General features: G+C 38.7%; 1 protein-coding gene across 1 annotated transcript in view; it reads right to left on the minus strand.

The window, feature by feature from the left end:
• The window catches only part of rftn1a (raftlin, lipid raft linker 1a), a gene marked incomplete at both ends in the record, with an annotated part of 24,169 nt that extends 2,704 nt beyond the window's left edge, over positions 1–21,465 (minus strand). The window contains 5 exons of the mRNA XM_079829966.1: positions 307–510; positions 3,725–4,325; positions 5,057–5,168; positions 7,461–7,644; positions 21,324–21,465. Coding sequence (XP_079686092.1) covers positions 307–510; positions 3,725–4,325; positions 5,057–5,168; positions 7,461–7,644; positions 21,324–21,465 — 1,243 coding nt within the window. The remainder of the gene's footprint in view (positions 1–306; positions 511–3,724; positions 4,326–5,056; positions 5,169–7,460; positions 7,645–21,323) is intronic.
• Between the last annotated feature and the right edge of the window lie 689 nt (positions 21,466–22,154).

The raw sequence follows: 22,154 nt of genomic DNA on the forward strand, positions 1-22,154 counted from the left end.
TGTAAACGAATGAGTTATAAAAAAAAAAATCACCCCCCTCACAGTTGTCATGAAGGGCAAAATTTGCTATAAAGACCAAATCCACAAGGCTGTAAACATGTTTTTTTCTGCTGTAAAGTTGGGCATTTTAACATGAGGCTCAATGAGATTCTGCTCCCTTTTGGAACCTGTCCCTAGCGGCCATTCGATGAATTGCTGTTTATGTCACTTCCGTATTGGCTTCAAGAGAAACTGGGGGAGGTTGCCGCTTGGTTTTTACATTCAGGAAAATGTACTAGCATTTGTGAAATGTCACATCTCCAGTACCTGCATCATCTCCCAGGTGAAAGTAACCGTCGATGAGCTGTGCGCCACTTCTGAAGTGCTGCGTCATGTGATCCAGCCAATGAGAGTCAAGTGAGCTAACAAGCCCCGCCTCCCTTTGCACCAGCAGTGGAACCCTCAGAGAAAAGAATTTTGGCGATCCTGACAGAACTATCGTATGGTTGTACAGCGCGAACACCTGCACACCTACACATACAGAGACAAGTACTTAAGAAAGCTGTTCAGACTTAAAAAGCCAAATAATTACAAACAAATATATAATTATTATAGATACAGTGCAATTGATACACAAGCAAGATTGTTGCTCAGAATAACTGCGAAACGAAGATTGAGAGTGCTATTGATTTTTTATACAGCAGCTGTTGTTTTAAAGGTCCCATGGCATGGCATTTTTCTATTATTTTATAATGTTTCCTGAGGTGTACTTAAATTGTTATTATGATTTTTACATCATAAAATGTCATAATTTAGAAATAAAAGGCATTTTTTCTATACTGATGTTTGCCCTCTGGCTGAATGCCCTGTTTCAAGAGGCGTATCTGCTGTGAGACTTCAGTAAAAACGCCCACTGTTGTGATTGGCTGACATCTTTGCATTTGAATGAGTATCAGATCTTGTAGCGGAGGGGGTGTGGTTTAACGAGGTCTACCAGGCACGAGCAGACACGAGCTGCTGCCAGAGAGACGGATGGACCTGAGTTCACTTCTCATCAGTTCTCAGTTCAGTGAACTGTTGTAGTTACTAGCATATACTACAGGTTATTCGTTTATTTCTAGTCGGAGGGGTTGTCACTCATGTCAGAAAGTTAGTAACTTTTGTAAATTATGGATCAGCGCTGACTGAAGACGCGAACCGTTTAGAACGATTCAGTCCGATTTGGTGAACTGGTTCGGTTTACTAAAAAGAACCGGTTCAAAAGAATGATTCGTTCGCGAACCGGACATCAATGGACCAGAGACGGAGCGATTGCTAACAAAGTTATTTATAGTAACTACTGAGTTATGAGAGCGCTGTCAGCACGAGTTTATTGTGTTTGTATCTGAGAGTTCTGAATAAACACGAGTCCCAGTCACACCGAGTCCGTCTTCATCCTTATTCTAACAACTTTGTAACACATGCAATGTACCATTACAGCTGTCGAGATGAACGAGTTACGAGTAAGTGTTGATTATAGCATTATTTTTAGATATTTTCCTATCATATGAAAAGCGTCAGTGACGCGCATTGAGTACACAGCGCAAAAAAAGACACAACAGGGCGAATGTAATCTAGTTTATTGTGGGACTAGGCTGGCTAGCCTGGATACCCTCACGCTTACCCCCCTTCTGCTTAATCTCGCGCCGCGTTTGGTGGCTCCGCTGTGGGCCAGATGCAGTACTGGGGGTCGGTGATGTTGAAGGCCGACCGGTCAGTGCAGCCCGAGCTTCGGCGTGCGTGAGGTTTATCTCTAAAGATGTAACTCTGCCGATGTTGAGCAGAAACTCACGACTCTATGCACATTTAAGAACAGATAGACGCGACGAGGACGTACTCACAAGATAGAAAACACCGTTCTGTGTCGGGAAAGAGAGAAGCCGCAGCATGTGCACGAATAATAAAGTTCTGTGTGAACTTGAATAATTAGCTACACATCAGAAATCACTGATCACAGATCAGAAGGAACTGAAAAAAGACTTCTGTTTTCATGTGTGCATCCAAACACTGAGAAACTGCCAGCATTCACTCGTTCACAAGCCATGATCTCTTGAGGACAAATATAGCGCTTGCATGGGCGTGCCAAATTCTCTGGACGGAGGAAAGGGAGGTAACCGTTCCTGTTATGACTTCATAACAGGAGAATTCAAGATCAGCTCATCTGAGCTGTCATTTTCTCAAAAGCAGAGAAAGACACCCAGAACTCGGTTTACAACGATCAAAATTTCTAGCCACTTGGGGAAAATATTCAGGCTAGGGGAACTCATATTAATGTTGAAAAACCTCATAAAATGAAAATTTCATGCCATGGGACCTTTAAAGTTAATATTGAGTAACTTACATTTTAAACACAATGTTTTCCGTTACTTTGTAAAATAATTCCAAATGAAGCCACAGCCGAATTTCTGCACAGCAATCGCTTTTCTGAATAAATCAGTGTTTGAACAAATCAGTTGAGTAAATGATTCAATGGCTCACACTGAAAGAGAAAGTTGCTACTGTATAGTAGGCATGAGCGTTGGAACCATTGTTTGTGGGTGGGACAAGACCCACCCACTTTTTAAGACCAATGATATTGGACCCACTCACTTTTACCGTCTCTAACTCAGCGCAAGTCTGTTCAACTACCCCTAAACGATAAACACTTTATTATTTATACATGTTAGACGTGCCATTTCCACTTTTTGAATATTTTCGTACTTTTGTTTTTTTTTAAATAAATGGCTTTTTATGATCTGATATGTGTTGGGGAAAGGGAATAGAGCGAGTTCGGCAAAAGACGGATTCAAACCTCGGGTCGGTTTGCATCAAAACTTTCATCCATGTGCTTTACCCTACACTATTGCCACTGTTAGTAATTTGGTGCCTTCCATAATTTTGTCTGGCCCAACCAGATGTTTAGTAAACAAGGCAGGGTATGTGAACTTAATGTAAATGGCATCTACTCCAGTAAATTTTTCTGGGGGAGGACCCACCCACATTTTTTTGCTTCCGACACCCATGATAGTAGTTACTACATTTGGTTTGAAATGTACTTCACAACAGTTAAAAAGTAAGTTCTATATAGTATGAATGTGTGTAGTATGAATGAAATTCAGGCGTACTACATCTACAGGTCATGCGGCCCTATGGTGTTAGCTGCGTCGCTTCACTGCCATTGGCCTCATGGAATAGCAAAGTGTCCATTGAATGCGCACCTCAGAATCTCGGCGGAAGTAGTCGTCATCCCGGGTACCTTTTGCCTACTGTTTTTCAAATATTATTCGGACATAGTATATAAAGTAGGGATTCTAGGGAAGTGTTCAACTTTGGACGCAGCAAGTCATTGTTTAATTCCTTAATCAATCAGGAATGTTTTTGAACAAATTTGTTAAATTGAATGATTCCATGTGGTATATTTTGTCAATATCTATATTCTACTATGATGTAAATTGTCTCTCCAGTTACATTTGAGTCATCAGCATATTTTGTACCAAAACAATGGAAGTGAGCCAAATCATGACCAATACAGAGATTCCAAGATTTCTTCATCAAATCAGATTATTTCTAGAGCAAACATTTACACCCCTGGGTGGGAGTTATAAATTGCTCTCTTATTTTATATAATTATCTTGATCAGACTTGATATAATCTAAAGGAAAACATGTTTTCCTGTTTTTTTCCCCCACCAGCCCTTTCTTTGTGTTTCTACAGACTGCACACTTACGATTCAACATCTGGGTGGATCCAGCGCACTTGCTGGGTTTGTCTTGGCTTTTGACCTGCTCCCTGTGCTCTCTTTTGTGTTTTTCTTCCAAATCACAGCTGGGCAGGACCGGCTGCATTCTAGCACTTTGGGTCTGATGTTGCTCTGATGCACAAGAGCCTAATATAAACTCATGCGATGACACTGGCTTCTTTAAATCCTCAGCTTGTGTACATTCACGTTCAACATTCAGGTATTGATACTCTGGACACTGACGGTTCTCAGTGAAAGGATTCTGATTATTCCAGCACTGGCTGCTCTCAATGCTTTGTATTTGAAGGCTGTGGTTCATAAAGTCTTCATCGTGTTGGCTCTGGTACTCAAAATCTGGATTCAAGTTTGTGTGATTCTGGTTTCCATGATCCCTGTTGTCTCTGTCCTGTTGGCTCCGCTCGCTCACAGGGCTGAGAGTTGGAGGTCTGCTGCTGTGATGCACAGAACAGGGACTGGAGTGCAAGGAGGAAAGCTCTTCTGGTTCCCAGTGACCGAGGAAATATGGACCCCCGCCGGGCTGGGGCAAAAACCCCACAAACAGATCACCCTGATCAGCCAAATCCTGCACCTGCGCTCAATTGAAGACATTGAGACATTCATCATGACACCTGTTCTATTCAAAGTTGACAATAAATGTAAATGGATTCCAATGTAATATGAATTTTACAGTGTCTTTGGAAGAAGAAGGTGGTGCGTTTTCCAGCAGATGCTTTTAAAAAAGCTGTGGAGATGTGACAGGAAATGCTAATGAAAACCATATTTTCCAATCATCATACTGTCACGCCACACACACATATGTCTAAATCATCAGTAAATGTCACACGGCGCAAACACTTCCACACACACACACACACACACACACACACACACACACACACACACACACACACACACACACACACACACACACACACACACACACACACACACACACACACACACACACACACACACACACACACACACACACACACACACACACACACACTCAGTCAAACACTGCTTATCTACAGATAAATGCAATTACTGAAAAGGCGAGAGGGTGACGACTAATGGAATGGCGGATGAATGCGGGGTGTCAGTGTCTATGCAGCAGCTTGTCAGCTTATGTTTTCTGTTTTACAGCTGTATTGTAAGACCACGATAGAGAGAGTTTGAAGTAAGTGGGTTTTTGGTGCCATCTTTTATTGAGGGATGACACTAAGTGTGCCACTAAAGTTTAGTAGGTGAATGACAAACAAATTGACCTGCTGCTCTCTGTTCGAATGAAAACAAATCCACTTTTAAAGAAGGTCTTGCCTTTTTCACATAGCCCTGTATGACTTCTGGGGCAGGGTCCTGGTGACCGAGGTAACACACGTCTGTCGTAAGATGAGGCTCCACCCAGTTCAACAGACCACTGTCGGAACCACTGGAACAAAACAAAAAAGCTCAATAAAGAACATCCACAATTCAAATACACAGATTCAGATCTGTGAATCTTATTCCACAGGAAAAAAATCCCTAATAATTTTTCAACAGAAATAGTGTAATGGTATTTCCTTTGAAACAAATGTCTTCTTCCTGTCATGTCACTTGTATAATGTCTGCTACTGTATCCACCTTATTTTGCCACGCGGAAGTAAGCTATTCCCTGTCAATGTGCGAGACTTCAGATTCATTAGCCACTATAAGAATATCAAAATGCAGTAAGCTGTCAAACTATCGCTCTACAAACCAGTGTGTTTATCATTAAGACAATACAATAAAATAAATTGGAAGAAATACTAGTTTGCAGCTGTTTTGTACAGCTAAAAATAACTGGAAGCGAATGACACCGGAAGCCTAACACATTCAATTTACAAATGGCCACATCCGCTCTTACACATGGATATAGTACTGTGCATAGCATGCAAATTATCTGCATAAAATTGTATAGAATACTTGTTTTAACAATTACATTTACCAAAATGTTATGTACACAACACAGCATACTGAACATGGGACAATGTTCCACAATGCAATGCAATACTGGACCATTTCCGTTGAGATAAATAAGCTAGAAGTAATATACAGTACTGTTCAAAAGTTTGGGGTCAGTGTTTCTAAAAATGTTTCTGAAACAAGTCTCTCATGCTCACCAAGCCTGCATATAGTTGAAAAAAAAAATACAGTAAATAATGTGAAAAATTATAACAATTTAAAAGATCTGTTTTCTAGTTGAATACATTTTGAAATGTAATTTATTCCTGTGATCAAAGCTGAATTTTCAGCATCTATACTCCAGTCTTCAGTGTCACATGATCCTTCAGAAATCACTCTAAGATTTGGTGCTCAAGAAACATGTTAATTAATTAAACAAATATTTTTGGGGAAAATAAATATTTTGTATATAAATATTTTATATTTATAAATGTACTGTCACTTTTGATCAATTTAATGCATCCTTGTTGAGTTAAAGTATTGATTTCTTTAAGGTACGGTATGGTGTCACAATTCAAAATGTCTATTTTTTTTTTTATTGACCTGACATGAATATGAATATACTAATGAGCCCCGTTTCCACTCACTCATATTAGCTCGTCTACAACAAGTCATTGTATCAGAATGGTAATGCATTTTTTTAATCGCTTTCTACAACGTCGGACACATAACGGTAATTAATATGATTAGCCTTTGGCCTGACTGCGTTATTAAACAGCTAATAATGTGTTGCTAATGTTACACAAACCATGTTCTCGTTCACCATCAGTTCACCATCAGAGTCAGACAGCGGTCTTCTAAAAATCAGAATCCTTAGAAATGCTTTGAACAACTTATAACGTCAGTAGAGAAAGGCATATAGCTCATCATAACATCGTAATATACATCATATACATAACACCCGCTATATTGCTAAATGTACCCGATTTTCCATATCAACAGAAAACTATACCGGGATAATCTGGCTTCTCTTGAGACACCCCTGCTTCAGAGCGGTCACAGTTAATGATATGCTAAAGCCCGCCCCCACAATGACGTGATTGGTTACAAGGTAGTTTGTGACGTAAGAAACATCAGCAATTTCAAACCGTTTTTGAGATTGTCTTTTTTTCACTGCAGTTTTAAGGGGAAAATACTCGGCAATGGTGTTGACTTGTGAATTTGCACATGGTTTGTCTTAAAGCATATTAAAACACCACATAGACATATAAACAACATTAAAAACTAGATTTTCACCACAGGGGGTCTTTAAAGGACAACTCCGGTGAAAAATGAAGACTGTTTTCCAAGATGGCTCCTGTCTGTATACGCGTAATGTACTTTCTTTATAAAGTATCTTCTTATTAAACTGTTTATACACTTAGAAAGTTCTCAATGCTTCGGTTTGCATATAGGGACCCTCATTATGCTACCGTGTTAGTGTGAGGCTATTTTGAGCCTTGTTAGTGGTATTAACTAGCGATTTAATTTTACTTATTCTATGCCCCATATACTAGCGTTATAAGCTAATCTATTTTTCGAGATAAAACTCTTTACATTCACATCCCAGAGAACGATCTACTCGATAACCATGTGTTAATTACCCCTAGGTTCATTTTTCACCGGAGTTGTCCTTTAAGAATGCAACAAAGTAGAATATAATACAAAAATATTACAGTTTGAAATGTTGATGGATGTGTACAGAACACTGTTTCTGTGCAATAAGCAATATGCTGAACATAGCCGTGGTTTGTGTGTATACCTGTGTGTTTGTCTGATGAGCACGGCTCGGTGTAACTGCTTCTGTAGGTTAGCACTGGCAGGGCCGCAGGAGTGAACAAAGGGATGGACAGCAGCCAGTACGAATCCCTTCTGATACAACTCACACACCTGCACTGGAAGCTCTCTGACTGACGACAGACACAGCAATGAGGACACTGTCACCTCTGAAAAGAAAGAGAGAGAGAGAGAGAGAGAGATAAAGAGAGAGAGAGAAAGAGAGAGAAAGAGAGAGAGAGAGAGAGAGAGAGAGAGAGAGAGAGAGAGAGAGAGAGAGAGAGAGAGAGAGAGAGAGAGAGAGAGAATAATCATGTCATCTATATTTCAACTATCATCATTTGGCCTGACACAGCTACTACTGCTAAAAAAAAAAGTATTCACAGCGCTTCAAATATTTTTTTAATAAACAATACCCTATAATGACAATGTGAAAGAAGTTTGTTTGAAATCTTAGCAAATTTATACAAAGAAAAAAAATCACATGTACATAATTGGGGCGGCAGTGGCTCAGTGGTTCATGTAGGTTGTCTACAAACCGGAATATTGGTGGTTCGATCGCCGGTTCCACCTGACCAAGTGTCGAGGTGTCCATGAGCAAGACACCTAACCCCAGCTGCTCCCGACGAGCTGGATGGCGCCTTGCATGGCTGACACCGCCGTCGGTGTGTAAATGGGTGAGTGTGAGGCAATGTGTAAAGCGCTTTGGATGGCCATTGGTCTGTTAAAAGCGCTATATAAATGCAGTCCAGTCCAAGTATTCACAGCCTTTGCCATGACACTCAAAATTGAGCTCAGGTGCATCCTGTTTCCACTGATCATCCTTGAGATGTTTCTACAACTTTATTGGAGTCCACCTGTGGTAAATTCAGTTGATTGGACATGATTTGGAAAGGCATACACCTGTCTATATAAGGTCCCACAGTTAACAGTGCACGTCAGAGCACAAACCAAGCCATGAAGCCCAAGGAATTGTCTGTAGACCTCCGAGACAGGATTGTTTCACAAGTTCACACTTGCATCAAATTAAATAGAGAAAAGATTATGCGTATTTGGCGTGCTGTCCGGGGGAGGGCTCCGGACTCTGAATTTTGGGCCGAACCCAGAGTACCACACCCCCGATAGAGATAGTCTAGAACTAGACTGCATGTATTATGGATTGTATAATAGATGCAGTATTATGCATGTATTATACAATGCATAATAATGCACATTTGTTTGCATCCCTGTCTTAATACAGAGATGCAAACGGGTGAGGGATAAAAAAGGTGAGAAAATTGCATGGATAGAGAAAACATTCTCTGAGGTCAGGACCCTTTTTAAAAAATAATAATATATATAATATATATATATATATATATATATATATATATATATATATATATATATATATATATATATATATATATATATATATTTACTTTTCATGCTCATTTCTAGACACTATTAAGTATCTTTGCCTGAAAACTAATTCTAACTGGTAAGAGGTAAAAAAGTTTTTGTGTTTTATGTAGGGAAAAACAACCCTTTATAAAACACAAAAAAGGATTCAATAGATGTGGGAGCTGAATACATAAATAAAAAAAACACAACAACCAGATAAAATGTAACACTCAAATAACACTCAAAACTGAAGATCACACTGGTTACAAATGCATCAATATGGGATACTTTGTACACTGCCTCGTAAGTGAAACCATAGATCATGATGTGTTTTTCTGTCGTAGATGTCCTGAAAGAGCTGAATCCATGCTTATTCTAGTTGTTTGTTTGTTTTTTTTTATTAGGGTGTTATTCTAAAGATGCAAATATATTGTGTTTTCATCATAACAAGGATGTTCACTATCGGTTCAAGGTCAGGGCTCGGTAAGGTTTTTGAAAGAAGTCCCTTCAAAGGTACAATAAAAACAATAATATTGTGAAATATTATTACAATTCAAAATAACTGTTTTCTAGTTTAATATATTGTAAAATGTAATGTATCCCTGTGATCAAAGCTGAATTTTCAGTGTCACATGATCCTTCAGAAATCATATGATTTGATGCTCAAGAAACATTTCTTATTGCTATATATATCTCTGTTACCGACCCCAAACTTTTAAACTTTAAGGAATGTTTCTAAACAGAAATTGGTTTGAAAAAATAAACCACTAGATATTCACCAGAGTAAAAAATGAGACAACTAGCCCTGGTCCTCCACATATGTCAATATACCAAAACTCAACTGATGACTTAATGTATGCATTTTCATAACACTATATCTGCATGAACTAATATATTCACCCGCACCACATACTCAGCAACATAATGTGGAAATGGGGGGAGGAATGACGGAAGACAAAAATGAGAAGATAAGTGCAAACCATGTCATTCACAGTCATCTCTGCCAAATAACGTGTGAAGAAGCGCCCTTTCAGACATGGTCATTGACACACAAACTGAAATGCGGTAGAAATAGTTTGAAAGTATTCTGGTGAGATGGTTTTACAAGCAAATTGTTTCTGGAATCGGTAATTAAAGTTAATTTCCAGCGCTCATTATTCAGGGCCGCAGTGAGCTGTAATCTGAGCACTGCTTGACTGCAATCATCTTTCAGAGGTGTGACAAGCTTGTTTAAACAAAACTGTGATGGTCTGAACACGCTTTAACTCTGAGGGGGGTTTATTAGTGATTCCAAAGAATAAATAACAGCACAGTTCATAGCAAGATGCACTTATAGGTTGAAATTAGTGGATATGCGTGATATTTCTGTGATCCCGTGTGAATTTGACTGTTTGGACGGATGCAGGTTATTCTAAGGACATTACGTTATTTGTGTCTAATCAAAAGTTTCAATTCAACCATGTCAGTAGCCCAGCTAACAGGGAATGTTCTCAAAACTTTGGCTAATGTTCTTGGAAGGTTCTCTCAAAGTTAGGAGCAAATATTATTCCAGTAATGCTAATAGAAGGTTCGTTCAAAGTTATCTGATCTTTAAAAATTTTATTTGAACATTATTTGTACATGTTCATGAAACTTTTTTTGTCCAAAATTGCCGTTTTAAACATTCAGGAAACATTATAAAAACGTTCTAAGAACATATTTTTGTTATCTGGAAGGTTTGGAATATATTTGCTAATTTGTAAACCTTGTAAGGTTTTTTTTTTTTTTTTTATGTTTTTTTTTTCATAAGTCTCTTATGCTCACCAAGGCTGCATTGATAATTTATTATTTATTTTAAAACAGTGCTGCTTAATATTTTGGTTGAAACAGTGGTACATTTTTTCAGGATTGTTTGATGAATAGAAAGTTCAAAAGAACATAATTTAATTGAAATATAAATATTTTGGTATTATAAATGTATTTTACTGTCACTTTTCATCATTCTTGCTAAATAAAAGTCTTAATTTCTCAAAGAAAAAAACTGAATTGTCACCCTCTCAAATATGAAGAGAGAAGGATTATAATTGAAAAACAAAATTAACACCAAACAGTTACATTTACAGCATAACTTGTTCAGTATCCAGTTCAATATATCAGTATAGAGTGCCCTGTATCTCTCATGAATGACAAACACGCTCAAAAAACTTCACCAAATAACAAAATCTGTTTGCAATCATCAGGTAGTGCTGAAACAGCGGAAGTGTCTTAGACTTTATGACGTCTATTAACTCACTCCAGTCCAGAGAATGAACTATATTAACCAGCACATCACGCGAAAGGCCTTCGGCAAAGGACGCTCTAAGAGAGAATGAGAAAATGTTTGTTTGTGTATGACCTACACACACAGAAGATTTCACTCCTTCTGAAAGGCCAAATATATGATAATCTGTCCCTATATTTACTTTGGGGAAATTCCACCTTCATAAAACAGAATTTGCCCAGTCGGGGGTTAAACACTCTAGTAAACAGCCCTTCTCAGCAACATACTCCACCTCAAGAATGCAGCCCTCTAAACGAATATCCCTCAGCCTAAAATCAACGTACAAGGTCTTAAAACGAGAAGCAGAGAATTTGGTAAATCAGTTAAACCCGACCTGCAGAGAAATATGTTTTTGTGCTAAAATTTCAACTCTCAAAGCACAATCACACTGGTCTAAATACTTCTTGGACTCTCTGAATCTAACGGTCTTAAACACCTAGACAATCACAGATTTGAACGTAATTTGTAGGTTTGTAATCAAGTTGTTAGAATAATTAGCTGTGATTAGCTCAAATCTGAAAACACTGTATGGATCAGTTTTTGTTTTTATGGCTCAAACTAACAGGACACAAGCAAGCAGGTGTTTTGCTCCATAGATGTAAAATTGAATATAACATGAATATAATTTGAGCATCCAGGACTTTAATAATTTTTTTTATGTATCATTTAAACAAAGTTGTTCATTGAATTGTAAATGCCAAAGTAATTTGAAGTTCATTGAACCAATCCTCTAGATGATTATTTGAACTAAACATGTTAGTAGGAAATCTATTAGATAGTCGTCCCTTTTCCTGCTGTGCGGACCTATCAGAACTGCTCTCTAAATATTGATATGACATAAATATTAAAGTAAGTGTTTATACGATTCATAAGTATGAGGGATTCTTGCTGCTTATGACTGTGATGTAGGGTCCTGGGGAGTCTTACTTTATTTTATAATAACCAGATAGGGAGCGGAATTGCATTATTTATAGAAACCAATTTCAATTAAAACAAGATTTGGGCTTTAAATACAGTTCAGTGTCACCAAGACAACTGATTTTCTCTCCTACGCACACACACACATGCATGCATGCACGCACAAATCCTGGATTTTAGTACTGACCCCTCACATCTTCAAGATCAGGTAATCCTTAAAATGATGCCTAGCATTTTCCCCTCTCTCTCTCTCTCTCTCTCTCTCTCTCTCTCTCTCTCTCTCTCTCTCTCTCTCTCTCTCTCTCTCTCTCTCCTTATTCTTTTCCCCCTCTTTGTTATTTCATCCATGTCAACCATTCGCATTCATTAAGTCACTTATCATAGCTTTCAATATTGATGCCCCAAAACAAACAAACAAAGAAACATATTCTAACATCTCAGCCTCACACTCGTGCTGTCACAGCAGTTTGCAGCGAAACTCTTTTTTTGTCTCCGTGTCTCTGTAGGCATCAGTGAATTTTACATATAAATGACCTGCCTGTCTGTCTACCGATAAGCAGCTAAAACAGAAAGCCTGGAGTGTGTGTGTGTGTGTGTGTGTCCAGAACCTGACCTATTGTCGCTGTCCCAGTTCTCACACATTCCAATTTTTTTTATAAATAAATATTTGATCAAGGTCACAATCTCAGACGCACATCTGCACACACACATACATTTGTGTTTGGGTAAAGATGAATGCGTGTAGTTTAAGTACTAAATGTGCTAGATAAGATAAACTAACATTACTTCAATTATTTCTAAATAGACAGGGGTTAGGACAGACACTTATTAAAAGATCAAAAAAGGAAATACTTATAATATCTTATAATAAAATCTTACCTTTATATTATGTTAAAGCTTCCACTAATAGCACAGTCTTTTACTATGTACAAAGCAATTGGATACAGAAATATAAAGTCCTCTGAGGGGCGCGATTGAATCAGATTTCAGTCAAAATTAAGTAATCTAGTATACAGTCAGCTCTGGAAAAAATTAAGAGACCACTTAACATTGAGAAATGTTATATACACCGATCAGACATGACAGGTGAAGTGAATAACACTGATTATCTCTTCATCACGGCACCTGTTAGTGGGTGGGATATATTAGGCAGAAAGTGAACATTTTGTCCTCAAAGTTGATGTGTTGGAAGCAGGAAAAATGGGCAAGCGTAAGGATTTGAGCAAGTTTGACTTGGGCCAAATTGTGATGGCTAGACAACTGGGTAAGAGCATCTACAAAACTGCAGCTCTTGTGGGATGTTTCCGGTTCGTAGTGGTCAGTGTCTATCAAAAGTTGTCCAGTGATGAACCGGCGACAGGGTCATGGGTGGCCATGGCTCATTGATGGACGTGGGGAGTGAAGGCTGGCCCGTGTGGTCCGATCAAACAGACGAGCTACTGTAGCTCAAATTGCTCAAGAAGTTCTGATAGAAAGGTACCAGAATACACAGTGCATCGCAGTTTGTTGCGTATGGGATTGCATAGCCGTAGACCAGTCAGAGTGCGCATGCTGACCCCTGTCCACCACCGAAAGCGTGAGCATCAGAACTGGACCACGGAGCAGTGGAAGAAGGTGGCCTGGTCTGATGAATCACGTTTTCTTTTACATCATGTGGATGGTCGGGTGCGTGTGCTTCACTTGCCTGGGGAACACATGGCACCAGCATGCACTATGGGAAGAAGGCAAGCCGGTGGAGGCAGTGTGATGCTTTGGGCAATGTTCGGCTGGGAAACCTTGGGTCCTGCCATTCATGTGGTTGTTACTTTGACACGTACCACCTACCTAAGCATTGTTGCAGACCATGTACACCCTTTCATGGAAACGGTATTCCCTGGTGGCTGTGGCCTCTTTACATATTTTTACATATACATATTTATGCATTTGGCAGACGCTTTTATCCAAAGCGACTTACAGTGGCCTTATTACAGGGACAATCCCCCTGGAGCAACATGGAGTAAAGTGCCTTGCACACTGGTGACCGCTGGGATCGAACCAGCAACCTTCTGCATATCAGATCCATGGTTTAACCCACTGGACCACCATCTCACATCTTTCAGCAGGATAATGCGCCCTGCCACAAAGCAAAAATGGTTCAGGAATGGTTTGAGGAGCACAACAACGAGTTTGAGGTGTTGACTTGGCCTCCAAATTCCCCAGATCTCAATCCAATCGAGCATCTGTGGGATGTGCTGAACAAACAAGTCCATGGCGGCCCCACCTCACAACTTATAAGCCAATGTCCAATCTGATTTTATTACGAGCTCTGTCGTGTTCTCTTTTTGCCAGCATACTCTCTTCTGTTCAGCGGCTTTTTTTTTTTTTTTTTACAGCCAATTACCTGGAGGTTTGAGATTTAGCGGCTCCATGTCAACCTTTCTCGCTCGTTGTGACAACTAACCTAACCGCTCCTACACCATACACACCTCAAAGTAGCCGGAGCAATTATTCTCTATTTACGGATATGACGAGAGACAGGCACAGACGAGTGATGTATGCATGTAGTTACCCGCAAAAAATATCCCGTTTGGTCTAAAATATATACACTTATAATAGGCGTACCTTAGTGAATCAGGGTAAGACATTATTATACAAGAGGATTGATGATGTACTCATTGTTTAAATTTCGGTTACACTTTATTTTAAGTTGTCATTGTCATAAGATTAATAAATGTTAAGAATAATGTTCATTGTTAGTTCATGATACCAAACGCAATAAAAGTATCCAAAACTAAGGAAGCATTATATCAAGCATTCTGCGTTAGTTCAGGCAGGCCACGTAGTCAAGCTCCGCTATCAGCTGATCCGATTCCTATGCACTCAATTGGTAACTCTCAAACAGGGCGCCTTGCTTAAGCGTGGCTTCAGTTCAGTCTGCCTGCTTGGCTGCTTCCACTGCATGCTGCTTTGCAACCCACCTCCACCCCAGCTCCTCCTTAAAGTGTGTTTAACTTAATCAATGTCATTCTGTGTTCATTGATGCATGCTCTGTTCTCAATGGGGGATTTACGCTGCCCTCCCAGTTTAAAAATGGGAGGTTGTCCCCAGAAGCTGCTGCTGTTCCCTGTCTTGGCTTTCCATGGAGCTCATGAAAAGGATGGGGAATTTAGAACAGAGCCATATCGCCAAATGTAAGTTTAGCAAAATATGCCAATAAAAATTATTTAAAATTGAAAAGGTTTGTCTATGGTGAAAGTGGACCTGGCTGAACAATAGTATATTCACAGATATAAATTAAAATTAATAAATGTAAATAATAATGTTCATTGTTAGTTCATGATACCAAATGCAATAAAAGTATCCAAAATTATAGTACAGTCTTACCATGTTGGAACTGATACAAATAATTTAATTGACTTTTATTGTTATTATACTGAACTCATGATATGTTCTATGCCCTAACATTCACATTTAGGACATTTTGTATTTTTCCATTAATGATTACTTATTTTGTTTATTCGCACGTTTTCTCCATGGGGACCAATGACTGGTGCCCACAATGTAGGTGAATTCAGGTTTTACTATTGTTGAGGGGTCTCTGACCCCCATCCATACACAAATATACATAACTACGGTCATATCCTTGTAATTATGTTCAGTAATGGCCCATATACTCCTATGCTTTCAAGTCATTAAAATGAGCTGGTCTGTTTTTCTGCATCAATCTGTGTCTTATATTCTCTCATCCTGTCTCATATCCTCTTTCTCTGAATTCAGCGGGATCCATTATTGCCTCTCTCGAAGCACACTAACAAAAGCAGCATTAGTATATTTAGAAACATAAGCCCTCAAAGAATATACACTCTCTTGCTCTATTACTCTCTCTCTCTCTCTCATCTAATCTCACACTTTTTCTCTTCCCAGTTTGAAGCTTTACACTTTATTATCTGAAGGTGGGTTTTGTGCATTTGCGTATGCATATCAATATGGATGTTTCTTTGAATTTTGAAAAACAGCAATCATCTTTATGCTGCATGTCAGTCTGTATATTAATCCTCTGATGCATGAATTATTAAGTCATAAAGGAAGAAAAAAAATCTTGTTTTTAACTTTAGAAAAATAATATGTATATATTTATTTATTTAGTATTATTTATATACTATTATATTATTTATTAATATATCGAATAGGGGTATCGCAATATACCGGTATTGATAATAACCGTGATATTAAAAACACAAAATATCGATTAAGGGTGAGACAATATATCGCGATAACCATAATATTTTAAATGAATAGTACACATATGACCCTGTAAATAACCCAGTGGCAGCACCTGGTTGACGTCCCAAAGTACAGTAGGTGGTGGTATTTCACCTTAACGCTGCCATCTGTCATAAAGCAGGAGACGCAGTGCGCACAGCTTCTTTTTTGGATTAATTGAAAATGACTTTTGTCGCAAAAGGGGGAAAAACCCCCAACCTGTTCACCCACCTCCACGTCCATCATCCTGTGGATTGCGCCACTATACAAATAGTAAGTTACAATTATTTTGTTAGTCGGTTAGTCCTGAAACGGGAAATGTTACATTAACCTGTCAACGCCTTTCTGTTTTGTAGGCTTTTAGTCAAAAAGTGTGTTCCTTCGGATAAAAACTTCAAATATATTTAGAGAGGAATGTTTTTGTGTATTTTTATCCAAAATGCGATGTGAGCATTATAGTGCGCTAAACTCTCACATGTAATTTATTTCATTCGTACTCGACATCGGATTGAGCGTGAAGAGAATTAACACACCACTGTGACAGTATATGGTTAATTATTGGTTTATGGTTTATTTTTTCTCTCTAGGTTATTTCTTAGGCAGTCAAAGAAGCCAGAGAAATCCAGACTCTCAATTGTTGTATGCAATGTGATTCATTGGCTAAAAAAGAAAGCAAAACACATAATAAACAATGTAAAGATGAATTTGACTGATAACATGGCTTTTCCCCCAGGGTTTCTATAGATATCGCGATATATCGTTATCATGATTTCTTTTGGCCACGATAACCGTGGCGTGAAAAATCTGATATCGTGACAGCCCTAATATCGAATTAGCTTTTATTTTTATATTTTCAGTTTTAAGTTGACATTTTTTGTTAATTGCTTTTGTCATTTTATTAGTTTATATATATATGTTCACCTTTCATTTATTTTTATTTCAGTTTTAATATTTTTTGTACTTTACCATTAACACGTTTTTTTTTCAGTTGATCTCAGCTTTAATTTAGTTAACAAAAATTCCTTTTAAGAGTTTTGTTTTAGTTTTACAGTAGTTAACAATAACAACATTGTTCCCAATATTAGTGTATTTTGAGTTACATATCGCTCTACTGGAATCGTAAATAAAAAAATTCCAGAAATGCATCATCACAACCACAAAGGCCCATTCACACCATAACATTCTGTTTATTATAAGCATGCCCTGCAGTTATGTCATATGTTGTTTTTAAAGGCGGAACTATTAAAGATAATTGTTACGAAGTGGCAGGGAAGAGGAGAGGCAAAGATCCAAGTGCAGCGTAAATGTATTCAAAAACACCAACAAAGATAATCCAAACAGAGAGCAGAAACAAAATCCAAACAAGGAACGGGAACAAGAAACAGACAAGAAACGAGAACGCAATAGCGTTACAAACGAGCGAAGACAATGACAAACAACAGACTACTGAAACAGGGGTATATATACACAGGATAACAGGTAAGGTTAATGAATTGAACAAAAGGGTAACTATGGCAAACAAACAAGGCAGCAATGGAAACAAAAGCAAACAGGAACAGAAAATGAAACACTGGAACAATAGGAAAAAAGAATACACTTCAACATAAAAGTCCTTTAAAACAAAATGGGGGAAACAAGGCAGGAATTGTGACAATATTGTTCCATTGTGTCATTATCAATACAGTTGTGGCGTGTGCTTATTCTCAAAGATTTAGAATGATTACTAAAACTTTATAGTTATCATCCTTGGTTTGAACAGGTCTTAAGCATCAACATTTATAAATAATTAAAATAAATAAAAGTAAAAAAAAACATATAAGAACTATATAAAATCCAATTTAACTCTTTCCCCACTACGTTTTTTTTAAAAAGCTGCCAGTCAATGCCAGCATTTTTGATCATTTTTACAAAACTTTCATGGCCCCCAGAATATTTTTTTCTATGAATATCTGAACATACAATAGGCTATATCAAAAGAAAGAACAGAGCCTCTGCTTTAAAAAACATTATTCTAGCTTCAGGCATTCTTTTTTCATCAACACTTGAATGTGGGTTTGTTTCATTAAAAAAACATTTTTGAACAAAAAGCTGAGAAAATCATGTTTTTGTCAAAGACAGTCTGGGTCGGATTCAGAATGATGATCAAAACATTATCATGATTAAGTAGATTGAGTCCATCCACTCCCCCAAAGCTTCACAGTCCTATACCTCTTCATCTTTGATGTTTTATTTGGTAACATTTTGATTTATAGGATGTTGAATATTTGATGATCGTGTTTGCTTACATGTGCATAAGCAATGCTTCAATCCCATGACTGTGTCCGAAATCGCCCATATATCCTTAAATAGGGTACCATTTGAGGGGGCAGCCATTTGTAGTTAGGGTTGGGTAACGTTTGGGTTCTTTACGATACCGGTGCCAAAGCTATACTTTAAAAACGATACCAATGCCTAAACGGTGCCTGAACCGATACTTAACACAATTTGTAGATACAAAACACAATTTACTTAACAAATTCACAGTAAAACCTAAGCCAAATAACCCAACTACAATAGGCCTAACACTAAACAGTTACAGTACTAATAACAGCAAAGTAGTCAGTATTCTTGGTCTGCTACAAACCAGCTTCAAGGTTCAGCTTTATTTTGCAGAAATATGATCATACTCTCTGGCTAAATATTTTAGAAAGCATCGCCTTATTGTTTCCATGGCGACGCGTCATGCTTCTCATGTGACACAGCAGCCACAATAGTGCTGTATGACAGCTCAGCTGTATCAGTTTCATTTTGTTTTTTTGTTTTTTATTCAAAATATTCACAAACTTGTTAACTATGTCATGAAGTATCTGATATTCTGATTTTCAAATATGTGTAAGTGAATGTGTTGTGTCATTTAAAACCCTTTATAATGATCATGTTAGTTGATCTATAATGCGCAATGGGCGCCAACATGTTAGTTTGCGCTTCAGAGAATCGGATCTGTCGGATTTACATCACGTAAATTCATCCTCGTCTCACGAAAAATACATGAACGCAAGTGACCGGTGAAATGGGAGAAGAATAGAGTAAACTATATAGTTAACTATATAATGTGTATCTGATATAAAACAGTCAAATTATAACTATCTGAAAGGATTGTTATTGCCGCTTCAATTGATATCAGTGTGTGTTTTTTGCTAGTAGCCTACTTATGTGCATTTAAATGTCTGAAACCTAAAATAAACATTATGTGGTTGAAAACACTGAATAGTTGTGATGTGTGACGAGCGCTGAGCGCGTCTGTTTCTGGCTCGGCGCCAGCAAAAGCACAAAAGCACGTCTGAATTTAAGTGGCACCGAAATGAGGCACCGAAATCTGCGTTCTGATTCGGTCCGGTTACATACCGGTTATATAGGTTTCGGTACCCAACCCTATTTGTAGTGGTGTCCGAAACCATAGTGGACGTTATCAAGTGCATTTATTCAATCCTACAATGCACCGCGAAAATTAGTGTACAACCGATGTACGCTCAACAGCTAGAGAATACCCATAATGCACTGTGAAAGTTGATGCGTGCTGACTGAATTCCTGCGTCTGACCAGAAGATGGCGCCCGGAGTTGAATTTCCATTTTCCAAACCTGTGGTCCAATATGGCTGCCGCGTTATGTCATACAGGTATGAATTCCTATTTAATTCATTATTAAATTAAGGTTTATACATATTTTCCATGATAGAAATATTTTCATCTTACTGCTGGAGCTGCCAGTTTCAAAAAATTATTAAACAGCAAGCACAAATATGTAAAAATATGTCAAACCTATACAGTGAATGAAACGAGTGAATTCGGACAATGCTTGTGCTGGAAGGATTCCCGCTTTTGCATAGTTTGTACTTGCTGCTTAATAATCATTTGAAACTTAGCAAACTGGCAGCTCCAGTAGTAATGAACATATTTATTTTCATCTATAGCCCTGTTTCCACTGAAATTACCCAGAACAATTTGTCTCAGGTACTTTTTTTCCTCAGACCTGTTTCTGTCTGCATTTCCATCGCAGTCTAAAGTACCATGAAGATTAGTCCGGTGACGTAGGACTGCGCGCGACTTTCCAGTTCCCGCTGGATTTCATCCTCCGCGTATAAGCTTAATAAAGCCTGAACCTTGTTGTCGGTCCATTGGTCAGATTTTTTAAACTTCATTGTTGATTCGAATAGCAAACAACTCTTACTGCATGCACCGCAACAGACTTGGTTGAAATAAAATGCTGCGTGAGCTCAACCAATCAGCATGTTCAGCGCCCAAGTCCCACCCCTCGAAAGTTCCTGAACTTTGAAAAAGTACTACCTTGTGAGCAGGGACGTTTTGAGGGGGACATTTTTACCCAGAACTTTATTTAGACCCTGGTTCCTGCGATCAAAAACACAGAGTACCACCCCAAAGTCCCTAGTTCCTGGGGAAAGTTCCTGCGGTGGAAACACGGCTTATGTATAAACCTTAATCAAACAATTTAATAATCAAGTAAAACGGAGTTTATACCTGTAGCCACAATTGGACCAGAGGTTTGGAAAATGGATGATTCAGCTGCGGGCGCCATCTTCTGCCAAGACGTGGGAATTCATTTGGCGGGACCGCCGCAGTGTATTATGGGTATTCTCTCATTGAGCAGACATCGGTTGTTCACTTGTTATTGAGGTGCATTGTGGGATTGAATGAGTGCACTCGATAATGTCCACTATGTTTTCGGACACCACTACAAATGGCCTTCCCGCAAATAGTGCCCTACTTAAGGGTATGGGGGCAATTTCGGACACCACCCTTGTTTCTGCTTCTTCTTCGCTTGGTTATTGATCCGGAGATTCTGTACAGAAGATGCACAATAGCACCCCTACCGTATAACAGTGAAAACATAGATTGCCGGAAAAGGCAGGGAAAGAGTTGGAAAGTTTATGTATGAACAACAATGACACCTATAAAATGGAATTTTCAATAGATTAAGTGTTTGCGACTGCAGGAAAAGGGCATGTGTACCTTCCTTTCCTAGCAGGAAGTCCAGGAAGTGGTATGTGTAGGCCACTCCTGAGTGCGTCTCCACTTGCGCTCTTCTGAGGGTGGAGAAAATCTTTCCCGGAGCTTCATCTGACCCTCGAGGTTTCGGCAACTTACAGCCCATGTCTGCACACTTGGAGAAAAACAAAGACAGAGAGAGAAAATTAGATAGATGAATATGGATAATTCGTCTGAAATATTAATGTATTCATAACTGCATTATTGATTGAACTGATTGCCTTGGCAGCAGTCCCTAATTGTCATGCTAATTACGTCAGATTGACACTGAAATGGGAACTGAGCATGTGCAAAACAGGGGAGAGGGCATATCGACATGTCTTTAAACATAACCACAAACATTCAGATGCACGCACGCGTTCACACGCAAAGATTCGTCACACGGTAACATAACATGAAGTGTAATTGGAAAGCTAATCAACCTTCAAGCATCAACCTTTAACACAAACATAAGTTCGCTGTATCAAACACAATGCCCCCTTCAAACCGCACACACCGTTTCCTTGGCTACCAGAAGCAGCAATCAGATAACACTTAATATTTGATCTGTGACTACACAGCCAATCAAAGAGCGGAATGTGTGGCCGATGAATTAGCGTGTGGCTAATGCTAATAAGTGTCACATCTAGAACAGGCTAACTTGATGTGACAGCAGAGGCACGCCACGTGGGCCCTGGCCACCAGCGCTAACACACACCATCAGGTACGGGTAGTTAGCTGCCAGCATTTCCATGTCAGCGTTTGATGAGCCAGAACAGATGAAACCGAGAGGAACCGGACAAGCCCAGTGGCCGT

Source organism: Gobio gobio (genome assembly GCF_949357685.1).
Source record: "Gobio gobio genome assembly, chromosome: 11".
Classification (NCBI taxonomy): Eukaryota; Metazoa; Chordata; class Actinopteri; order Cypriniformes; family Gobionidae; genus Gobio; species Gobio gobio.